We start from the raw sequence: 22785 nt of genomic DNA, 5'->3' as shown, positions 1-22785 counted from the left end.
TGTTCTGGGCATGGAAGAAACTGTATGTTCCCTTGCATTGCCCTTTTTAATCAGGTCTTTTGATATGCTTAATAAGAAGATACCTTCTCACTGCGAGACACCTGAATGACTACTTTTGTTTATCTTGAACATTGAAATTAACTTGGTTGTTTTAAATTAGATTATAGTTGTTACTCATACACTTATACTGTTTCACAGTACTTTATAGGAGTGCTTCTACTTTTTATTAATGGTTGAGGGGGGTTTTTAATTTGGAGAATATTTTCAGTTTGATTCAAAATTTTATAAACTGAAAACGTAGTCTGAAGTCCCGACAGCAACATCTCATATAAACATGAGGCAAGGAATGCTGAAAAGGGAATCGAATTAAACTGCACAAAGGGTCTCTGTGCAATTCCACACACCTACAGGGGAAACTTGCCCAGAACAGGTACAGCTTTGGTTCAGCTCTTCTGGCCATCCATGGCCCCGGGGAAACAAGCCCTTGGCTCTTCAGAAGAGTTGTGCACAATTGGAATTACTGCTGCTTTTTACACTTTGCAGTTTTAATCTCCAGCAGCATCACAGCCACCAAGGAGAGTACAAGATGGAGCCGGGTCCATAAGCTAAAAAGTCCATTTCTTTGTTCCAGCAATGGGCCACATCCGGCTTTACCTTTTGTCACCTTTTTTCACAGCAACAACAACAAAAATCCTCGTTTCATTTAGCCAGGATCATAAAACAAGAGCAAAAAATTCCATGCAAATCCATATAAAGTCCTCCTATGCTTGCTCATTTCTAATCCTCCTCTATCAGAAATGGATGTGCTACAGGCTGTCTTTGTGGCTTGCTGCACTCTCAAGATCAGTAAGTAAAGTCCCTAAAAGCTTCTTCTTTGAAAGGTCGTCTTAGAAAGAAGCTATTAAACTCAGGGGACCCGCCTGGGGAAGTTGGCAGCAGATACAAAACCTTGTTTAAAAATACTGACTACAAAGACGACCAAATACTACATGACACACTACCATAATAAAAATACTCCATTGCATGGCTAGACATTAAGATGGTCTCCAGGAAAAGGCACAGGGGGGTTTGTTTTTAACAGAGATGCATAGGAAAAAAAAAATCAATCTGTTCTGCCACAAGGTGAGGGTCCATGCAGAAATTCATTCTCAGATAAAAGACGACTTTTCATCATTTTAAAACAAACTAAAATGGCATTTGCAACCTTTCACCATCAGTAAGAATAAATGGATTGCATCCTTCCTAACTCAAGTTATAAACACCGCCGAACTCGTAACCCTCCATCCATGTTCACTGGCCATGATGCCTTTTTGCCTCAAACAGTCCTGGTAGGTAGTTACAAACCTTAAGCACCTACCATATTTCAGCTGGCAGATGAGGGTTAGGCCCTAGGGCAGGCCCAGCCTCCCTGCAGCTCTGTACTGCAGCTCATCATTGCAATTGCAGCAACGCAAAACAAACCCAACGCAAAACGTGTTCTCTGCAGGGGGAGAACAGCCCCTGCAAACGTACGTACTGACACTTAGCTGTAAATGTGACGTGTGCGACGCCCTCGCTGGGGCACAGATCTCGCATGCCTCACCACACGAGTGCATGATTCATTTAACTCAGTTTTCAGAGCTGATCAGTGGTGCTCAGGCTTCCCATCCGCAGCTTCAGAGTCCAAAACACCAACAGTGGCTTTTAGATCGCAGAGGTCCTGGTGCTTAGGCAGGTTCTCTTTGTTCTTTTGGTCCATGTCTGACGTAACATCTACATCCCCCTCCATAGTACCATTAGTCAACGCAGCAGGTGGGTCCCCATCATAATCCTGGGGAGTGTTGAGCATCGGTGTTTTTGAAGAAGCACTTCCCAATTTAGGGAAGGAACAGGCTTCCGTGAGTAAAGGACCATCAAGGAAGGGAAGCTTCTACATAGAAAGACATTTAAAAAAATTAATGAAAGCTGAAATTCCCAAGTATCAGGGATGTGTAACAAACAACTGCCAGGGTAACAGTCCTCTGCTGCCCAGCTCAGTGCCCCCTTCAGCTCCGTAATCTGGATTACAATGCAACATGTACAGATCAACATGCTCCAGGCAAATCAGTACCAGCTCTGGCCAATATGACCAGAATAAACTCCTGTAAAGCGCGTTTCTGTTTACTTCATTGTTGCGGGCTCAAGGGGGGAAATTGGCTTTTCTGAAGCAATTAACATCTCTGTACTCCAGCACTGCAGCCCATAGTATTCAAAGTGCAAACTCGACCTGTGTTGCCCTAATAAGGCACTTAAGATGGATCCAAGACAGACACTTTTAGAGGGCAATTTGGTCTGTATCATCCAGTTACATGTCTTTGTATGAAAGCCTAGTTAAGTAATTCCACTGTTTTAATACCTCGATCATCATCAATTTTCCAAATGTTTTGTAAATGAAAAGAAAAATCTGTGGACTAATCAACAACAAAAATATTTTTGTATTTTCATATTCTTTGCCCAGATCTATGTAGCAAGTCAAAAGTTGTTTGTGACAATCTGTGGTACAATTAGCACTCTATTTTCCTATTTTAATCCCAGTTATATTTGCCACAGCTATTATATAATTTTGATTATTTACAGCATTCAGGACTCACATTTTCCAATTCAGATGCATTGTCCTCTAGTTTTGTTTTTTGGCTCATGCAATTTAGGAGATGATCCAACACGCACTGTTTTGGATGCATTCCTTTGTCAAAACGATTATACATCCCACACCAAAACCTGAAAAACAAGGTAAGAAGAGAAAATTGTAAGGCAAGTCGTACACAAGTGGTCATGACAAACAGTAATTATATATTACCTAAGAAAAAATATTTTTAGCCAATTCAGATAACAAACCGATTTAGAAAAAAAAATGCCACAGCTCTGTATAATAAAACTCAGTATGAAGAACCAATTTTCAGAAAGCTTCAAAGTGGCAACAAAAACTTCTGATGATTTGAATACTTCGCCCTTATGATCTACAGAGTCTGGAGAGAGGTATTAGAACAAAAGGAAGTTGCACTTTGCTCTATAGCAGACTCACTGGAGGTTTGGGCTGTTCACCCTCAAAAGCCTGTGGTTTGCACTACCTTCCTTCTTTTAATAAAACACTTTGCCTTGCAGTAACCACGTGCAGTGCTTACAAACATGTCTCCAGCAGCAGGGAACAGGAGCACGAGAGAAACGCAAAGCAAAACCGACCGCTCCAGCTAGAGCGCCCTGGGCAAAGAGATACACAAATACCCAGTGCAAGAAATCCCTTCTGCATCCTCATGGCATAAGCCTGGGTGTGATCAGACACCGAAATTCATACACTGAAGAGTTTATTATACAGACATTTATTAGAAAGACTTATTAAATGGTAAAAAGGAGCCAGTACCTTCGAAAGACTGCCTATTGTCAGAGCAAGAGTTGTGGAGGGAGGAATCTGCTTATCTACAGTTCTTATTTTGCTGGCTTCCTCTCCCTCAAAACTAAAAAAGTAGTATTAAACTACAGTATTTGCACTTTGCAGCTATCTGTGCTCTGCTCCTCTCGGTTAATGCATGAGAAAGGGAGGGAAAAGGTAAAGTGAGCTGCTCTAATGGGTTGAAAAAGCATCTCACTAAACCTGAGTTACCTCACCCCATCACAGTGAAAAAAGGTCCCAGCTCTTCCCTTCCTCTATAAGCAACTTACTGGAAACTGAAAGGTAACGTGTTTGGTTGAAGGTCATTATAAGCTGTAAATCCTCTGTACAAAGGATTTCTGAACTCCTGCTTCTTCTGTAAGAGGAAAGGCCAGAGAGAGTGGGTCTTCTCAAAGATTCTGTCAAGTACAAATAAGATTCAATTACTAAAAATTAAAATCTCAGTAAGTCAATTGACAAGTAAGTCAATTGAGTAACAGTTTTTCACACTGTAGAATGTAGGCAGCTATTAACAGAATGTTCCCCTTGGCCAGTCTACAGTTACATTAAAAACAAAAACACAACCCGCCCTTTTTTTTGACACTTTGAGTAATTTCTAAACTGTTGGCTCCGTAAACTGCCAACTCACTTCAGATCTTCACGCTCCTTATGGCAGGTCCCAAGGAAGTTGCCAAACTGGCAGGAGTAGACGTGGTCATGGATTTCCAGCAGGAAGCGCTCGTTAAACTCAAACGCGCACGGAAACTGCTGCATGAGCTGCCAGACGCACTCCGTGAACTGAGTGAAGACAGGAGATATCTCTTTTGGGTCACCATCCAAATGGCCACACCTGGAGAGATACAAACAAAACAAAGTTAAATCTTGCATCTCCAACAAAAGCTCTATAGCTACTAAACAGCTGGGATGGTTTTCTTCAGTGCCAGCTTAAAAAAAAAAAAAATTCACTCTGCAGAGCTAGGGCGGATTAGCTGTTTCTATGCCTCATTTTGGGAAGCCCAAAATAATCTACCAAAACCAAATGTTTTTTCAGATTTAGAAGTAGTTAAACTATTAATTCTGCAAAGCCAGAGGTATAGTGTCTACCAAGAAACAAAAGATAACTAGAAAAAAAGAATGATAGTCTTTTTGGAAAAAGAGTCAAACCTTTATAATACTATCCTGACTGTTCTTTCTTAACAGGAAGAAAGAAATGAATCTTCCCTCGTAGAAAGTGATATAACCTGGAAATCCGTGGAAGGGAAAGTGGACTTTATGTGGTTTTGTAAAACATACAGCTCTAGACATTTCTCTTACTTGATTTCCCCTAACCCGGGTAAAAAGATGAAGTAAGGTTTCTTGTTGCAGAGATCCAGCTAATCAAATACCAATTCTGGTTCTGTCATTCCAGCTACTCTATCTGAAGCAGGAGCATGAAGAAAGATTAATCTCCCCAAGCACCACAATGCACAGGCTGCAACTAGGACAGCAATGATCTTCTCCATCTACTAGAATAAAAGTTCATGTTCTCAGACGGTGGTGAAATTTGTCTCCATGATATTTTTTGCACACCTTGCCAAGTTCTTATATTTGGGACGATGATTTGTAACACAAAGAATCCTTTATAATAGAAAATAGGTGAAATTATTTCCCTACCCTTAGAAAAGCAACAAAGGCAAAACAAAAAAAGTAGTAAAGTCCCTACAAAAGCAAAAACAGTGACCATGCAACATTAGTTGGTCTGACAATGTTTAAAGAGTAGTTTATCTTTGGGCCACTTTTTCTAAAGCACAAGTGTAAGGTCATGTATATTGCTCATTATTTCTAAACATGCTTTAAGGAAATAAGATTTTTTCACTATTAAAGAGAGGACCAAGTTTCATGCAGAGTCAAGATTCTCAAGTTTTAATAAGCCCATATCACTGAACACGGGTCCACTCTCTCCTAGTATTAGTTTAGGCATGCTAATTTCTAGTTTCTATATGGTAATTAACTAAAACAAAAACACAACAAACCAAAATACTACGCCCTGAACAGGCAGAGTATTAATTACAGTATTTTTAATTTGCCTGAAGAATGCAGGTCAAATTGTTCTTCAATATTATACCAAGCTGAACTTACATTCTGAACTCGGTTGAAAAATACTAACTGCAATCTTCTACCAGAAAAGCACTGCAGAAGTATTTACAAGTATTGCCAAGACAGTAACACTACACATATAATATACATAAGATTTTACAGGTAGGAAATAGATTTAAAATTAAATTAACCTGTCCAAGACTACAATGTTGCAAAGTAACATAAAAAGGACACCCTGAAAAATGCAAACTAACTGGCAAACAACCCCAGGAAATACTGCTTTATGTCAGCAGCTCCTACAGTTTCCAAATTAAAGTCCACAATATTTGAGAAATGATTTGCAGACACATTTCCTCTTTGTTCTGTTGTCATTTAAATTACTAATGGGAGTGAATAAACCTGAAAACACTAAGTTACCCTCACAGCCAAGCCTCCCCCCAGTGACTACACCCAAGATTAAATGCTCTTACCTGTGTGAGAACTTGTGACCCATGGCAATCCACTCCTTCTCTATCAAGACCTTCAATTTCAAAACAGAGGTTGAAACAAATTAGCATTAATTAGCAAAAGCAAAACAAAGCTTTTGTTGTTAAATACTAAATAGAGCTCACTACCAAGGCTACCTGCTGTTATGAACACATTCACAGAAGTCAATGAATATATTAATGTAATTAACTAATCAATAAATTGCTATTACAGATTAATCCCTGGTATCATCATCCAGAGGCTTGAAGACCCAAAACATGGCAGAAAATTATACTGTATCTTTGATAATTAAGTCAGACTGCTTATTCAAATTTCCATATTCTTGTGGCATTCATCTAAGTATAACTATGGTCATGGGATCTGTATATACCCACTGCATGCAAAGAGGACAAGTATTTGTCTGTGTCCCAGTGTTTAGGTTACAGCTCCTGACCCTCACTAAAATCATGTTGCACAGTTCACACAGAATTGGTCTTAGCACTTCAGAAATCCAGGTTAATGTTTCATATTCTGGTATTATTTTAACTGTTAAAAGGCAGTAACATCCAGAAGAAAACATAACAATAAGGTAACAGTTCCAGCAGTGTAAAGCACATTCACGTATTCGGGGAGGGAAAATTTGCATTACTTTGATTTTAGTTTTTTTAAGGAACTCTCAGATATTGGACAAGAAGAGATGAATGGAAACATTGCACTATATGAAGTGATGCCTTCACACAGAAGAGGCCTGCATTAGAAGCAAACAGGCAAGTTCTTGTGCAACAGATTTGAAACAGGCCTTCAGTGACACACACATTTTGGGTGATACACAGGTTTTATGTTTCCTCTGTGTACATTAATGAACTCCCCCAGTTTAAATCTTATCAGTTACAAGGCCATTTGTTATAAGGGTCTTAAATGAAAAGCTTCTTTACTCCCTTTTTTGTGAACTGCTGTCAGACTAATATCTTTTGTTTACTCATCTCATGCAGAAATGTCTCATTACAGTTGTCACTGGACGTTCAAGAATAAAAAGATTTGGAAATTTTAAATCAACTGCTACTGTTTTGTGCTCATGCTGCTCAGAGCAATTAAAGCTTGTTTATAGAATCAAAGCTGTTTTTATATAGGTCACCTACTCTCTGTTCCAGGAAATGGCCTAAAACATTTAATTACCACTTGTTTACATTCCGATTGCAGAGAGTACTTTTTGATATTTTAACATGCATACTCTTACCATGAAGCCTTTAAAAGTCCTATAAAACGGGTCTAAAAGGAGGCTAGCCAGGGAGCAGACCTGAGCCGTGCGATCCCACCCGTCGGAGCAGTGCACTAACACACTTGCCTTCTCATCTTTCACAGCCTGCAAAGGAGAGACCAGACAGAACAGTTTAGCAGCTTGCAAGCTTGCTTACTGTAATTAAATGCTCTCCCCTCATCTGCATTTAGCAGACTTCCCTAAAACCCAAGGGGAAAATTTGTCACTTCTCATCTGGACCGTGGAAATGCCTCATTTCTGGGCATATAGCCATCGACCCATAGGAAACCCCAACTAGAATGAAATGCTGCAGCAGGCCTTGTCAGCACCACAGACCGTCAAGAAACAAAGATCTTCTGCTCTCAAAAGACTCAGTCTTCTGAAATGCCAGAAATTTTCAGTCATTTTTCTGAGGAAACATTTGGTGGATGAGTAAAGAATAATAATTTGATGCTCAGGGACTGGAAACCTCAAGAAAATTTAGGAAAGCTCATCTCAGCTTCCTTCCAAATTGATCACGTTCCTCCCTTTGTACTGCTGGGAAAGGAGAAACAAAACAGCTTCTTGCTTGCTACGCTGGTAGGCAGCAAGTGGCAACTCTCGCTACTCGTCTTGCTACACTCCCTTTACTGTTCTTGAAGAGCTGTGAGCCCTATTGTGCTTTTTCCTTTTGCCTAGCCAGCAGCTAAGTCCTACTCTTCCAGAAGTTCTGGAAAAAAGAGGACTGCATTGAACAACCAAAACTAGCGGTCCCTGGAGAGAAAAAAAAAAAAAAAAAAAAAAAAAAAGCTAAATAATCTGTTGTTTAAATCACAGCACTTCAGTAACTAACAAGAACATTGGGCAAGCGTGCAAGTTTTTTGCATGACTAATTATGCTACAGTGTACATGGACATCTGCAAAGGTTATTTATTCACATTCTGTGATTTCATGCATTGCAAATGAGTTCGAATAAAGGCCAGGTAACTGCTATAATACAGTGAGTGGGAAAATGCTTCAGCTCATCATGGTAATTCACTTGGTCACTGGAAGCTGCTAGAAGAGCACCTGCCAAGAACACTACACAGTGTTCTCATGCTCAAACCCAACTACAGGTCTGTTATTTGAGTGCTGAGGCCAAACTAAACAGCAAGTCTTTCCCACCTTCTATCTGGAGCTGACTTCACAGCCTTGGAGCAATCACTAACAGACAAGTACATTGATTTTTCTTTCTTTAATTCACCTGTAGGTTGGGATATAGTTTTACCTTGGCAAGAAAGACACCTGCATCCATCACAGCTTTAATGTGCCGCAACCAACCTGAGTTCTCCAGTCCAGTGAGGAAGTCGCTCATTGAAGGAGACTTTGCTTCACACACTGAAAATACAAACAAAAAAAAATTAGCCAAGATTCCATAGAAACATTTATTTCTTTTTCCCAACTCCCCAATAACTCTTCATAGCAATAAAACTTGATAGATGCTAAACATTAACATTACAAGACTCCTTAAATATCAGCAGCAATATCCCATCCAAAGTGTACAGCCATATACACAATCCAGAACTTCTTAAGCTACAAAAGACTCTAACAAGAAATATTTCTCCTCTTTCTAAGAGGCAAAACTCACACATTATTATCATATCAAGTGATGTTTTCCCAGGGGCTGATGAGTGTTACGTTTCATTACTTCACTATACAAATCAGCATCAGACACATATTTAGCAGCCAGTAACATGCAATCACTATTACAAAGATTTGAAGCAAGGAGAGTTCTAATTTACAGAAAAAAATAGCACCTGAATAACCCTGAAGATGGGGTATGTTATATTGAAAACCACCACAAGAAATACTTAAGAGTAACATAGTTCAGTAGTCCCTACTAAAGAGAGGGATTTTTAACCGTTGGGACCTAATAGCGAAGATGACAAATATGGGGGTATTTATTCTTCCTCTTCCTCCTCCGCAAAAGAAACCAGCCAGCAACATGCAATTAAGGACTTGCACTTGTGCTCACACCGATCTCACGGTCTTACAAACAACCTAATTTTTCTCCCAGGTCACTGTAGGTCCAACAGTGCTACTGGTCCAGCCAGTCTCTAGCATCATCTTTTGAAGCAGGATGCCCATCATGCTGGTTACCAAGATATCAAATCCACATTCTGAATGACAGCACTTGCATTACTTTCCAAAAAAATAAGCACAGGGGCCAAAGAGAAAGATTTACAACAACCACCCTGCCCTGTTCTCCAAGCTTTGTCACTATAAAGACGTTAATAACTGATGGAAAGGTGCTAGCAGAGTGTCCTGGTTTGACTCAAGCCACTATCACCTTTAATGGATTTTCTCCAAAGTCACCTCAGTGTAAATATGAGCCAGATTCATCTCAGTCTCCAGGGGTTCAGGAAAGCATTTCTGCTGCTCTCGTCCCCACCCTTCCCTAAAAACATCATCTCACAGATTAACTTGAAAAGCTGACCGCTCACATAGTAAAAAGTCCAGCTAAGGAGATCAGAAATAAATTAAAAATATCCCATAAACAAACAGTGAGCCCCTTAATGATAAAAACGCAATTTCTCTACCTTTTGACTTTAATTTGGCACATATTCACATCTTATGTATCCAAAAGAAGTAATGAATGTAGTAGATGTTAATATTTTTGAGCTATTATAACACACAGTAATAGACAATCTCCAGCAGGAAAACAAACAATATTAATAAGTTTGCTAACAGGTTTCCATCACCACCAAGCTGTGCACATTCAGCAAAGCATGGTCAGGTACTGAAGAAACACAAGGAGGCTCCAAACCCACCTTCCAGGAGTTTCTGCAAGCTGTTCCGCATCACATGGATGTTTTCTATGCCGATAAATTTAAAGCGAATGTTATCATAATTATCTTCGTTCTCATAACCCTTCCCAGCAGCTCGGTTGGCCATGGCATTTAGCTAGCAAATGCAAGGGAAGGGGAGTAGGATAAAATAGAAAGAGAAAAAAAAAGGAATAAGCAAATCTACTTTTCAAATACTTAAAAAAAAAAATTCTCCTAGAACATATACTGAACAAAGTTGTCCCCCAGATGTTCTTTTTCCCCCTCCCTCCCAACAATTTTACTAATATTATGGCAATGTCTCCAGTCAATTAATCGTACGCAGTAACCCATTAGGAGCTTAGGGAGCACTTCTTAGGACAGGCAGCATCAGAACCTTGTCCAACTGCAGAAAACTGCCATCAAAGGAGTCTCTCCTAACTGTGAAGCTATGTAGATTCAGGTAAACACACATGAAGGTTAAGCCAGGAAAGGCATGTTACATACATACATGGTGGCATACATATAGCAAGAGAATTCCAAAGCTTTTCACAGACATACATGCACAGATGCAATAGAGTCACCTGAGGAAACACAGAAACATTAAAGTTGAACAGAAAGCACACAGCATGCAAGTGGAGTGGCCAAAAAGGTTGAAGAGAAGCCCGTTGCTCTGCAGAATTATCCAAAATAGCTCAAGCACTACCAGGAAATCTTTCGTGTCTGCAAGGAAAGAATACCTCAACCCCTACACAGATAGGGTTGGGAAGAGGGATTATTTGCCTCTATAGAAAGGAGAGAAGGAAGAAGATACAGACACAAGATGTACATCTTATCAAAAATAGATGCAGTGACTTCTACAAACATGTATTTAATCACAGAATGTACCAAGAATAACTACCTTTAGGCAATATCATATTGTAAAATAAGAGGTTTTTTCCCTCCCCTCAAAAAAAAATCCCTTTCTTGCTCCCACTAAAGTTTAACCGAATTTGGAGTTTGCATAAAGTATTTCCAAAAACTGAACAGTGAAGCCAGTTCTCACTAAGCTAATTTATAAAATGATCCTAGCATTTTTAAATCTCTGTACTTAAATGACTGTGGATTCTGCAAATCCCTGCGTTCCCATTTGCTTACACCCATGCTCTCAATCAATATGCTTGCAAGGTAATTGCTTGAAGTCCTTTCAAAACTGTCCCGCCCTCGAAAGGACGATCATTACAGATTTCATTTGGCAAACTGCTTCACGAACCTGTTGCATTAAATATCTCAGTGACAACATTCAGCTGTAAACAGTGACTATCAACAAATGAGGAAGAGATGGTATGTATTCATTTCCAAGCTGCACATTCTGAGAACATTAATGCTATTTTTACAGTGACCAAAAAAAAAAGCGGAACTGCCTCTCCCAGTTATCCTTTCCACTGATAACAGCACTTCAGTCTCCTGGAACTGGTTCCTAAGACTTCTCCTCAACCTAACACATGAAGAACCCAGCTTTTTCCTGGAACATGGTTCACTGTCCCAACCAGCCTCAAGTCATGTTAGATCATTCTTGGATCAATGCCAGACATTTTAGGTCATTCTTAGCCCCAATCTCATCCCTGAATACTCCAGGAACCCAAGCATTCCTAACAGCATTTAACATTACAGCTTACTACACACAAGCATTAGTCATGTTAAGACACACAACCTGGAGTCCAGTTCTGAACTCATCCTTAAGGAGTGACACACACCAACCTAACACAGCATAAAAAAGCATTAGCAGAATTATGAAAGCATTCCTGTAAACAGCATTGCCACTTGAGATGCAAGCTTTAAAAGCAGCCACAAACCCCATGAAAAAGATACCTTTGGCCTTGTGTCTACAACATACATGAAGGGACTCCCCGGGTTGGCCTCGCGGATGGCTTGCAGCATCTGCTCGTCCTCCAGGCAGCGCGCGCTGAAGCCGGAGAGGGGCTGGCTACAGCGGCACACGGCAGCCTGCAACACACAACCACCCAGGTCTGCTCTCGCACCGTCTGACCGCTGCAATGTGACATTTTCCAGCGTCCTATCCTCTGTTTCACTTAAAAGCTGCCACCTAGATGGGCAGAAATATCGCTGGAGTATTTCTCAAAGCTAAAATTTGGGAATTTTTAAGAAATTTGTGAGGCTACGGAACCCTGTTCCCAAATTTCTTCCTAAGTTCCCCAACCCACTACACTCTGCTGGATGATCGCTAACTCAAATATTAGCGGCTCTTCCTTTACCTGCCTTGTTTCTTTTGCTCTGACCATCCCTCCGTGTGACTTTATCCTTCGTTACTGTCCCATACTCAGAACAGCGCTGAGCATGTTTTTAGAGAGATTCTGATAGTTTCCAGCACAACTCCTTACAGTTGCCCAGGTCAAGGCCCACTTCCTGTGGTAATAACAGTTTGTCTGTGACAGCATTTTGCTAACATCTGCATCTAAAACACTGCTGAGACAGCAAAGTTAAAAATCTGTGCCCTGGTCTGCAATGGAAAAAAGAAACAAAACCAAAACCTTTACTTATTTTGAGTTCGTGGGGATTTGTTTCATGGTCATTCCTCCTCCTCTTCAAAAATGTCTAGCCAAGTTAATATGCATCTTGTTAAAAATTCAGTGCCGCTAATCAGTAAATAACAAAAAGGCAACATCAAGACACTTCTGAAAGTTGATTAAAAAAACTTTAGCAGGAAGTTTAGAAAGCTTGTGCTTTTCTACACAGCTTTAAAAGACTATTTTGAGAGAGGGTGGGAAAGCACAGCAAGAGACATGTGTCTGATAACTAAAACTGCCTCTGCTCAAACATCTTTCAACATACAATCTGTTCACATAAGGACTTAGAAAAAAAGTAAATCCAATTCCCCATCAACTGACTTAGTACTACTTAAATCTTAGAAAAGAAACTGTGCAGCAGGCCAGCCCTGGCTGTTGCAGTATTTAGCTCTAACAAGCTTATTCAGCCACTTGGAACAACCCAGTAAAAACAAGCCAGCTTTTACTGGGTTAAATTAATTAAAAACTAATTTTAAAAAATGTAGCCCTCAAACTGAAGTCAACATGCTCCTAACTTCATCACATTCTTTCCCTTCACTTAAATGGGACTGGACAAGAAGGGGAACCCTTACCCCCCACAAAGACAGCAGACTATGAACAACTAACATTGTTTTCTTTATATAAGTAGGAAAGGACTGGAATCCGCCCTCTGCTTCTGAATCTTGAGCTTCCGATCACTGTTGCTTTATTAGCAGCTTTAGGCACCACTATTTCTGGAGGGTAAGTGTTGCAAACCTAAGTGGGCAGAAAGAAGAAAGCCAAGTATGACAACTTAGCAATTTCATACTAATGTAAAATTCATTTTTTGTTATCTAGTATTTTAGCAATAAATTATTTGTTATGGCATGTCAAAAATAGTCTGTAATTTTTAAAGATTTTGAGCAATTAATAAGTACTTAGAAAAAAGCACAGGAATGGGGATTTGATTTTGCCATTGTACCTGAAAACCTGGACAGCATAGAACACAATACATTTTAAAAGGAAGTTATTGAAATCTAATAATTTGTATGAATTTCTGGTTTGTCACAAAAAGAGAAATTAAGAACAAGTATATTAAAAAGGGTTCCAACTAAATCTTATTGAATTTGAAAGAAGCTTCCAGCAATCAGGCAGCATCCTCAGAATTATCCTTGTTTCTCACACAAGTATGGTCTTTTCAGCACGTATTTCACAGAAAAAGCTATTTTCGAGTCTGGCTTTACTTCAGGCTTAACAATTTTAAAAGCAAGCTAGAAGCCCCAAAGAAATTACAAAGCAATTGAGAGTTACATACTGTACTAGCAAGTAAAGCTTCAAAGTGATTAATGATTTCAGATGCTCACATTCAGATGCCCAGATCAGCTAACAGGGGGAAAAAAAGCACCTCTCGTTATCTCAATTCAGGCATCCAAAGATGCAGTCACTTAAAATTACCAGCGCGTTCTCATAGCACATGTTTCTTCAACTCAAAACATAAATAGAGAATACTGGGGGAAGGGGGCAGTCGACTCTTAATGTGTTGACACTTTTCAGAGTTGTCAGCTTTGTCTTTTATACAAAAAAACCTGTTTGTGCACAGAAGGGGAAATAACATGAAGAGGAGCCTGAACAAACTTGCTGAAAAGTGTTCTCATTTTAACATACAAATATGGCCTGTCTTAAAAGCGGGAGAAAAGGAAATAACAGCAAAAGGTACCTAGGACTGAAATGTCTGGGAACCCTTATTTAGCATAAGATCTATCAAAGCCAAAAAAAAAGGTAGGCCATATCTGGTGGTTGGGCTTCTCCCCAATCTTGATCTGTCCCTAATCACCTGCCTTTGCTCCCCAAGCAAAACTGCTGTCATTTATTTCTGTTCTACACACGTGTCACCATGTGGAAATACCTGAAGAAGCTAAAGGTATTTCAGTTTCTTGTAAATGATGGTTTGATGTTTCTCTAGAAAAATTAAGTATCTGGTTCTTTGCCAGAGGGATCAAGCAAATCAAGGTGACTCTGCAGCTCTGTTCTTTCATAGCATCATTATCTGCAACTTCACATCAGGACGATGCTGCTTCGATTAAAACCAGCTGAGCTCATTCCTCCCTGGAGGCATCACTTATGCAGCAGGAGGATTTCTGTATGTCATCAATATTGAACAAGAGATACTGCACCAAATGGCTACTCTGGGCAGGAATTACCTCATAGTCTTTATTCGCATCCGTTATTTCCCAGTAGTCATTTGGAATTCCCATACGCTGGTAATCTACTTTTAAATCAATCAGTTTCCATCCAATCTCCCGGTTATCTTTAGACATTTTAGGATTATACGAGAAAGCATAAAGATCTTCAGGTTTCACTGGAAAAAAAAAAAAAGAGGGAAAAAAAAAAGAGTTAGAGATAAATACAATAAAATATGAATCCCAAAAGGCTGTTTCTTTGGATACACACCCTGTGCAAGCCAGTATACTACAGGTATATCACAACTGATACAAGCAGTGGAAAGAAAAACAAAAATAAACAGGAGAATTGATTTTTTTTTTTTAACTATAAAAGCTAAGTACTATGCCACCTTAGTGCATATTTGGCTGTATTTTAACGGTAGCTATTTTACTTAGGCTCTAGATGCCTGAAGTTTAAGTTTTCTATTACTGCCTTTTGCATTTTACTAACCTCTGCAAACCATGGAGACTGAGTCCTTGAATAACATAGGGAAGAGCATGAATATTTAGGGTTGTTTTTCTGAGGGATTACTAAAAAACATTCCTATTCATCTTTAGCTTAGTAAGTAATGAATTTACACAAAGCTTCTAAATTTGGGTCGTAATTCAGTGTTCCTCCTATTCACAGGCTTTTGTCCTGGGTCATACCAAATGCCCACAACTCATTAACGTTCTCAAGAATTTCCAGTGCTCAGCTCACACAGATGAGAAGGGACGCTAAAGCATTTCAGAGAATTAAAACTTTAAAATAGTAATTTTTCTGAACAAATTAATTCCTGCTGAGTTCTTTACAATATACATACTAGACAAGTCCGATATCTTAAGAATTAATCCACAAACATGAACAGATATTAAAAGACATTTTTTCTATGAGGAGTTCATAAACCATCTCTTGCACACCTGTTAAGTTAATCTTTCAATAGTGTGCTCTGAGCCACCTGAAGAGCTTGATAGATGCCCTGAATATTACTGTCAGCCCAACAAAAGCTTCAGGCTGCATCTGACAAATGATAATTTCTTCCTCCCTCCATCTCTACCTCCCCAATTTCCTTCCCTCTCTTCATAAAATGCAAATCAATCAATAACTCATTCAGCACATTTCCGAGGCAGCCAGCTCTCCAGAGAGAGACTGAAACCTGCCAGAGTCTGATAAAGTAGCCAGGTTACCAGGCAGGTAACCCATAACCGTCAATCATACGCATCCAAATCATAAAATAATTATGTGCTCTGCCAAAAACCACAGAGAAAGCAGACATGCAGAAGTTTCAAACCAAAAAGACCTTAACCGTTAAAACCCACAAACTGAACAAAATAAGGATTTACAGCCTGTTACATAAATAACTACAGACCAAAAGAAACTGGCTAATGTGATCTCTCGCAGTGGCAGCTCCCATTCTTTGTAAGGCTTTCGTTTTCAAAACGGAAGGAACGGTGACAGCTTTTAAACGTGACACCAAAAACCTGCTAGATACAGCATTAGAACTGGAACCTCAGAACAAGGAAAATCTGGCAGCTCAGAACATAAGCGAAACACAGGGATAATTCCCAAATCCAAATAGTTTGAAGTCACTTGGTGAAAATGCTTCTAAGGAAAAAATCTGATTCAGATCCTCCAAGGGCCAACATGAAACAATCTTGTGCTATCAATCCCCCTCCTACTAGACTACTAGTTAAAACTACAAAAAGCAGTCACAAAGAGCATCCTTACAGTAAACCCCAAACAGTAGCTCACTCAAGGGGCATCCCAAGAAGCAGAAGCAGCCATAGACCATAAGAAACCAAGTGGAACTTTGCTCTGAAGGAATCACAAAGAGCCTTAAGATTCATCCACAACAGGCTAAAAACTGAGGCCAGAAAGGACCAAGGACTGTTGAGGAAATTTGCACACACTCTTAAGACTGATTCCAAGTCAGAGCAGCAAGGGTGAAGCAGAGAGATTCACACTGGAAGAAGACAGACACCAAATAGGAACTACTGAGAAACAACGAAGCATGGCAATGTCTAAAGCTCTATTTATGGCATTCTACAATGTTGTCAACAACTGGCTCAACTGGAAAGGCCAGAACTTCACAAGGCCAGCAGCTAAGCACAGAGGTGGCCAAAACCAGCCAGGTACAGAATGACATTCAGCACAGCCTTGACCAGGAAAGGCATCTTCGCACAGGTCTGCTGAAATTCCCTATGGGAGATGACCTCACTTCCATTGCCAGGAAGCATTTGTGTTTTTTTGGAAGCAGGTGGCCTGGTTTCGCAGGGCAGCACTACATTTACTGTGCTGAACCACACAAACAGGCCACAGCGGTGGAAACAGATGATGATTTGCTGCTGCGGCAAAGGCAATACCCGACAAGCAGAGCTCTCTGTTGCTCAGAAGAGCCTCCCAGCTCATTGCCTTTCAAAAAAACACTTGCAAAACAGACTCCCTCCCAAATACCTGGTTGTGAAAGTTTAAGCAATGAGGTATACACTTCGTGACAGTCCCGTTCCTGCCCGATAACGAAGTGTGCCACGTGGAAGTTCTTGCAGTGAATGAGGAGAGGGCATCCCGCTGTGGTCAGAGGCAATTTTTCTACAGTTGCAATATGGTGATGCAGGATCTGAAAAACAGGAAGTCAACTAAATCTTTCGGAAGCCGCTGATAAGGCCAGGAGCGTTACAAGCAGATGGAAAGAGTCGGCAGTACTATTAGGTACTTATGCTTACCGCGTCTAACTCAATACTAGCAGCGGAAAATAAGTTTGTGACATTTATCAAGCAAACATAATAACACCCAGCCTGTGCACCCGGAGGTTAGGTAACTAAGAGAAAGACCATGAAAAATAAATAAATAAATACTTATATAAATTACTTTTAGAGGCTGTGCAACTGTCTCTTACAGGTTATAAAAGGAGTTGAATTCTTGTCATTTCACCGCCCCTCCAACCCCAAGGCAATACTTTGTCATTCTCAATTTATTTTGTAATTAAAACCAAGTGCTAATTTCAGGTTTTTACATTTCTAAAACTGTAAACTAAGGAACAGCAGCTTAGCATATCGAGCTTGGGCAGAAAGGTAGACACATACATGAAACTAACACTTATTCACTACGTGACCTATATCAAGTTATGTTAGGGTTGTGATCCTTTCCTTCTAAAATTGCCATTTCTGTAAAGCAATTGATATTAAAATACCATGAAAAACTACAGCTTCAGAATTTTCAAAATTGTTCATTTTGGCTGCGAGATATAACAAATGTTTACACTGTCATCTGAACAGGCCCAGGTACCACAACATACCCATGTTTCTTTTCTGACTTCAGCAGAAGCATCTACATAGATGAGATGAGTAGCTGTCAGATATAATGTCCCGTTTGCTGCCTTCCTATTTGTATAGCGATCTAATAATTTCACATTTTCAACCTGCAATATAAGATGAGGGCGAAATATAAATGTAACTTCGATCAAAGAAACTCCTAAGACCACCAGAATCACAATCATGTTATGAGGAAAAAAGTGAGAAAATAAGAATTATGATTTCCCCTGCAACCCTGAATCAGTCTTGCATTAGATATTCATATTATTTCTCCAGTTATTAAAACTGAAAAGGTTAAACAAAGAGCCAAAGTTTAGCACTGGAAAGCACAACAAGTACTAAATTTATAGTCAAGGTGATCAAAATTCATTATTGGCAAGATGGCAGAAATAAATAATAAGGCAATAAATAAGAAAGAAAAGACTACACATGTTTAATGTGGTCAAAGTAGTGTTGTAAAGAAAACCTAGTACTCCAACTTTCAATTGCTCTATTTTCAGTCCTGGTACTAAAACAGCATTAATCTTTTGGAAATTATTTCTTTAAAACCCCTCTAGAAATTTATTGGTAGCTATCTGCTAAAACAGTTCTTAAGTACATTTCATAAACTGCAATAGGTTAATTAATGAAGACAAGTTTTAAGAAATATCAGTACAGACATGAAAACACTAATTTCCAAATATTTTAAATTATTGGATTTTTTTTCTTGTCTTTTTCTTTCATCATTAAGAAAAATAAAATAAAAAAATGTCTGCTAAAAAACTCGTAGAATTCAAATACTGGTCCAGATGCTTTTCTGATACCTCATGTTTTACAATACACGTGACAACTATGTCCAACATTGCCCTTTTACGGGGCGGTAGAACTAGCAGGTAAAGGCAACTTTCCAGTCACATTTGGGAGATGAGAAAGGCACATCCCCAAACTGTGGGAATAAAACCAAAGCCAAGCAGCCGACAACCCTGGTGGCACTGCAGTGCCCGAGGATAAGCGGCTGGACAGACGCCTGCTCAAAGGAAACTTTAAGTTTCTCTGGCAGTATTTCTCCCTACGTCCAAGGGCAGAAAAAAAAAAATTGAAATTCCCCCCCTGAGGCGTTTTAACCTTTCCAAACTCAGAAGTGACACTCAGGAATATCTCTTCCTTAGAGGAAAGCAAAGATAGCTCTTTTACTGAAATTAAACAGGTCTTAAAAATATTAATAAAAATAAAGAAGTTACATTTGCAACACAGTTTAAAGGGAAATAAGGAAAATAAGACACATTCATCAGCTCTCCTTGATACCATGCAGGCTCGCACAGATCAGTGAGGTAGTAAAAGCAGCAGCCCGGGCATTTGCACACTCTTCCAGCAGTGCAAAACGTCCAACCTGCGGTATATACACCACAGTATTTACAACATATATGGTGCGCATTTTGTTTTCTTATTTATTTCGCTGCCGGGCGGCGCGGAGGCCCGGGGGAAGCATCCGGGGTGCTGAGGAGGCCGCGGAGCCCCCCGGCAGGGACCCCGGCGTGGAGAGAGCGGGAAGGGGGGAAGCCCAAACGCCAGGGCGCGGGTCCTCCCGGGGCTCCTACCTTCGGCGTGGTGATGTGCTCCATGGCGGCCGCCTGCCCGCCCGGCGCCGCGCCCGCCTCCCCGCGCCCCTACGGCCCGCGGCCCGGCCCCCGTGCCGCCATTTGCGCGGGCAGCACCCGCCCCGCCGCAAGTGTCGCGAGAGCCGCGCGCGGCGCCGCCATCTTGGACGGGCGGAGCGTTTGCACGGGCGCTCGGTCCCGTCCTGCTTCTTTTATTTGTAACTCCATTTATTATTATTATTATTCCCCCCATTTAAAGCATGGTGTCATCTCGATGCCTCAACTCATCCTGAAGAACCCTTGTAATCGCCACTTTCTATGCACGTGAAGCGAGCTCATTCAGACATGAAGCTAAAATACAGTGTCGCTTTTCTAATGGTTATAATTAAACTCCTGGGGTTACCTATGAAGACACATTGAAATCACAAGTGTTTTAGTTGTCCCTGTCTTGAGTAGCAGTGGGAATGTAGGGAAAAAGGGGGGAAAGGGAGAAGCAAGCTGAAGTTCTGTTAAAGTATAATGCTAAATTCAGCCATAATACAATTTCAGTTGCTTTGGTGATTATGGGGGTCCTTCATTTCCCAACAGTTTTTGTAAGGGCTTGGCATTTGTGCTGTGTGTTAACACAAAATCGGAGTTTTCCAGGCTTCTGGTGAGGTTTACTGACAGATGATGGTAGTTTGCAGCTATACTAATAAACTGCTGGGCAGCCTCAAAAGGCACCCCACAGTGCTAGGTGATGTGCAAATATAATAAAACACCCTTCTTCCTGCTTTCCAAAAGCAAGTTGACATGTAGAACACAAAAAAATAACCAATGAGGACAGAAACAAGCAGGTTTAGGTGAGGGGCAGAGGCTATGGAGTAACAGACACCTTTCTGACACTCCCTGACAGAGTGGCAGATAGGCTGCTCCCTGTACTTAACATCGCTGTACTTAGTAGGTGTAAGTATCAAAAGTTAGTGACTAACACAGAGAATTAGACCACGGAAATGGTGTTAGCCAATGAATTTAGAGCATATTTGGGGAACAGGGCAAAATCATAAAAATGCATCTTATAATAATTCAAATCAGTGATTAATAAGATTTTAGAACCAGGCTACTTAACCTGCCCTCTGGCTTTCATTTGGTATTGCTCTGCTCTCTTGTTCTTTTCAAATACAGCAATAAAAAAGGGAATTTGATTGGTCTGTGCTGAGGTGAGGCTGAGCTGTGTTTCATGTGATTAATCTGAGCTTTAGCCAGGCAGAGTGTTTAAAAAAACAAGATCCTCTGCATTAGCTGCCTCAGTGCATTCACTCCCTAATGAATAACGTGACTGCTGAGGTAAATGGGGGACAGAATTACGAAAGAACAGCTAGATTTTCCAGGTACCAGGAAAGTACTTTCAAAATATGAGGTACAGTCATGAGTAACTTGCTTCCAACAGAGCTGTCGTGCTGAGGTGGCACAACAAGGACACGTCATTCTGACACAACGTGTTCCCTTGAAGGGCCCCAGCGTCATAGCAAAGCACATTGTGCTCTGATGGTCCCTTTCCATTATAATAGTAATTGTGAGCACGTCCATGTGGCTCACAGCAGCACGATACCTGGGTGAGATGCTTCAAACATGGACTGCTCCAAGCAGAGGCCCACAGAAAACTATGGTGCTGCTCCTGGTGCCGGTGGACTCTGTAGGCACATCCAAAAGGCTTAGTCCTGCACCCATTACAAGAATAGCCTCAGGGAATGTTTTTCTTAGGTGGAAGCTTTTGAACCTCCCCCACCAGCTCGTGAAGGTCACTCCGTGTGTTAAAACTCCATATGGTAGGGGAGGAAAGCTCAGAGCAATTAAGTGTCTTGTACAAGGCCACCAAGATTGGATTTCAGAAGCTTCCCTGGAAACTCCAGGTATCCAGTTCTAAGTAAGGATCCCAGCAAACTTAGGATACAAGTCATCTCCTGATAATTTATTCTGTCTGACTGGCAATAAAATTATACAAATTCCTGAAATGTCAATGCTGAAACACAAGTGTTCAGAGCTCTGTGGCTTGCACAGAATTGGATCTCCAGTAGTGATGTGACATGCTCTGCACATGCTGGGGCCAAGTTCACTGCTGCTCCACTGATACTAAGTTCAGATGAATTACACCAGGGACGAATTTGGCCTTCAGAGTTGGTTTTTTTTGGCTTTTAATGCGCTCAAGAAGTAGCTGTCTGTTCAGGAGAATTCAGGGCCTTAGGGAGCACAGCAGCAAGGATTTTGCTCATATTTTAGGATTTTGACTGTCACAAGTAGATTCTGAAATAGCGTCCCCAAAGAGAAAATTTTAAGTAGAGCTTAGTTCAAGTTGTCTGAAGCTGCTGAGACATCTCAAAGCAGAACTGGGTACAGTCTCTTACAGACTTAACTTCAACCTTTGGATCTGCCCTTATTCTAAAGGATCCTTCAGTAGAAGATTTTAAAGTGGGTATAGATATGATGAGGTTTAAGCAGTGTCAGGCCCTTAGTGATAAATTACAGCATTATTATTACAGGATCCACAGAGACCTAATACTGTGCAACCAGCGGCTTTCCTCTGAAGCTTTGGGAAATCAGTTCTGCTCTTACTACTACTGAAGCAGTCATAGGACTAGAACAACATTTGCTGCCTCTGAGGTGCTACTGCTAGAGTAAACCAGGAATCCAGTCTAGGGCCTGATCTCTCCTGCAAAGGGTTTTACGCTGCTGGAGAGATGGCAAATACAAACAGGCACCAAGCAGTGGTCATGAACACACCATCCCCCTCAGTTCAGTTCAGTACAGTCAAGTGGAGCAGCTCAGGTGTCCCAGAATTTTTAGATTCCGCAGTCAAATTGTGTTGCTTCAGATTGATAATCTGCCTGCTGTTCTGTGGTGGGGCTGCAGGACAGCACCTACAACCTGCTTAGAGCTGGAAGATTTTAGCTAATTAAAACCTCACTTGCAGAGATGGAAAATCACTAAGGATATGTGAGATAAGGAAACATGAAATCAAGTGGTGGCATTTCTGTTGTTGTTTTGTTTCTTTTGCAGTTGCTGTGGCTAGATGCTTTTAATGGAAAAACATGTCATCATAACAACTCCGATGAAAACTCCTGACACTTATGCCCACTTCCAGCAGTTTAGGAAGCTAACTGATGAACACGTATTTTGCTGTGGTTTATTGCCCTTGGAAGTGAGCTGCAAAATTTCATAACACG

The 22785-nt window shown here is 40.6% G+C and overlaps 1 protein-coding gene across 1 annotated transcript; it reads right to left on the bottom strand.

The window, feature by feature from the left end:
- Positions 1-1576: 1576 nt before the first annotated feature.
- Positions 1577-19704, bottom strand: MTMR8 (myotubularin related protein 8). Its single transcript, XM_088527494.1, has 14 exons — positions 19583-19704; positions 17990-18112; positions 17149-17311; positions 14694-14851; positions 13141-13269; positions 11819-11953; positions 9974-10106; positions 8431-8540; positions 7164-7289; positions 5932-5981; positions 4035-4235; positions 3676-3804; positions 2610-2736; positions 1577-1909 (listed from the first exon to the last, which is right to left on the bottom strand). Exons 1-14 carry the CDS (start codon positions 19604-19606, stop codon positions 1625-1627), a joined length of 1893 nt encoding a protein of 630 aa, XP_088383620.1. The 5' UTR covers positions 19607-19704; the 3' UTR covers positions 1577-1624.
- Positions 19705-22785: the final 3081 nt, after the last annotated feature.

Source organism: Tinamus guttatus, unplaced genomic scaffold, assembly GCF_059628265.1.
Source record: "Tinamus guttatus ecotype Peru unplaced genomic scaffold, ASM5962826v1 Tinamus_guttatus_pri_ptg000287l, whole genome shotgun sequence".
In the NCBI taxonomy this organism is placed as follows: domain Eukaryota; kingdom Metazoa; phylum Chordata; class Aves; order Tinamiformes; family Tinamidae; genus Tinamus; species Tinamus guttatus.
This window is presented reverse-complemented; position numbering and strand designations above follow the sequence as displayed.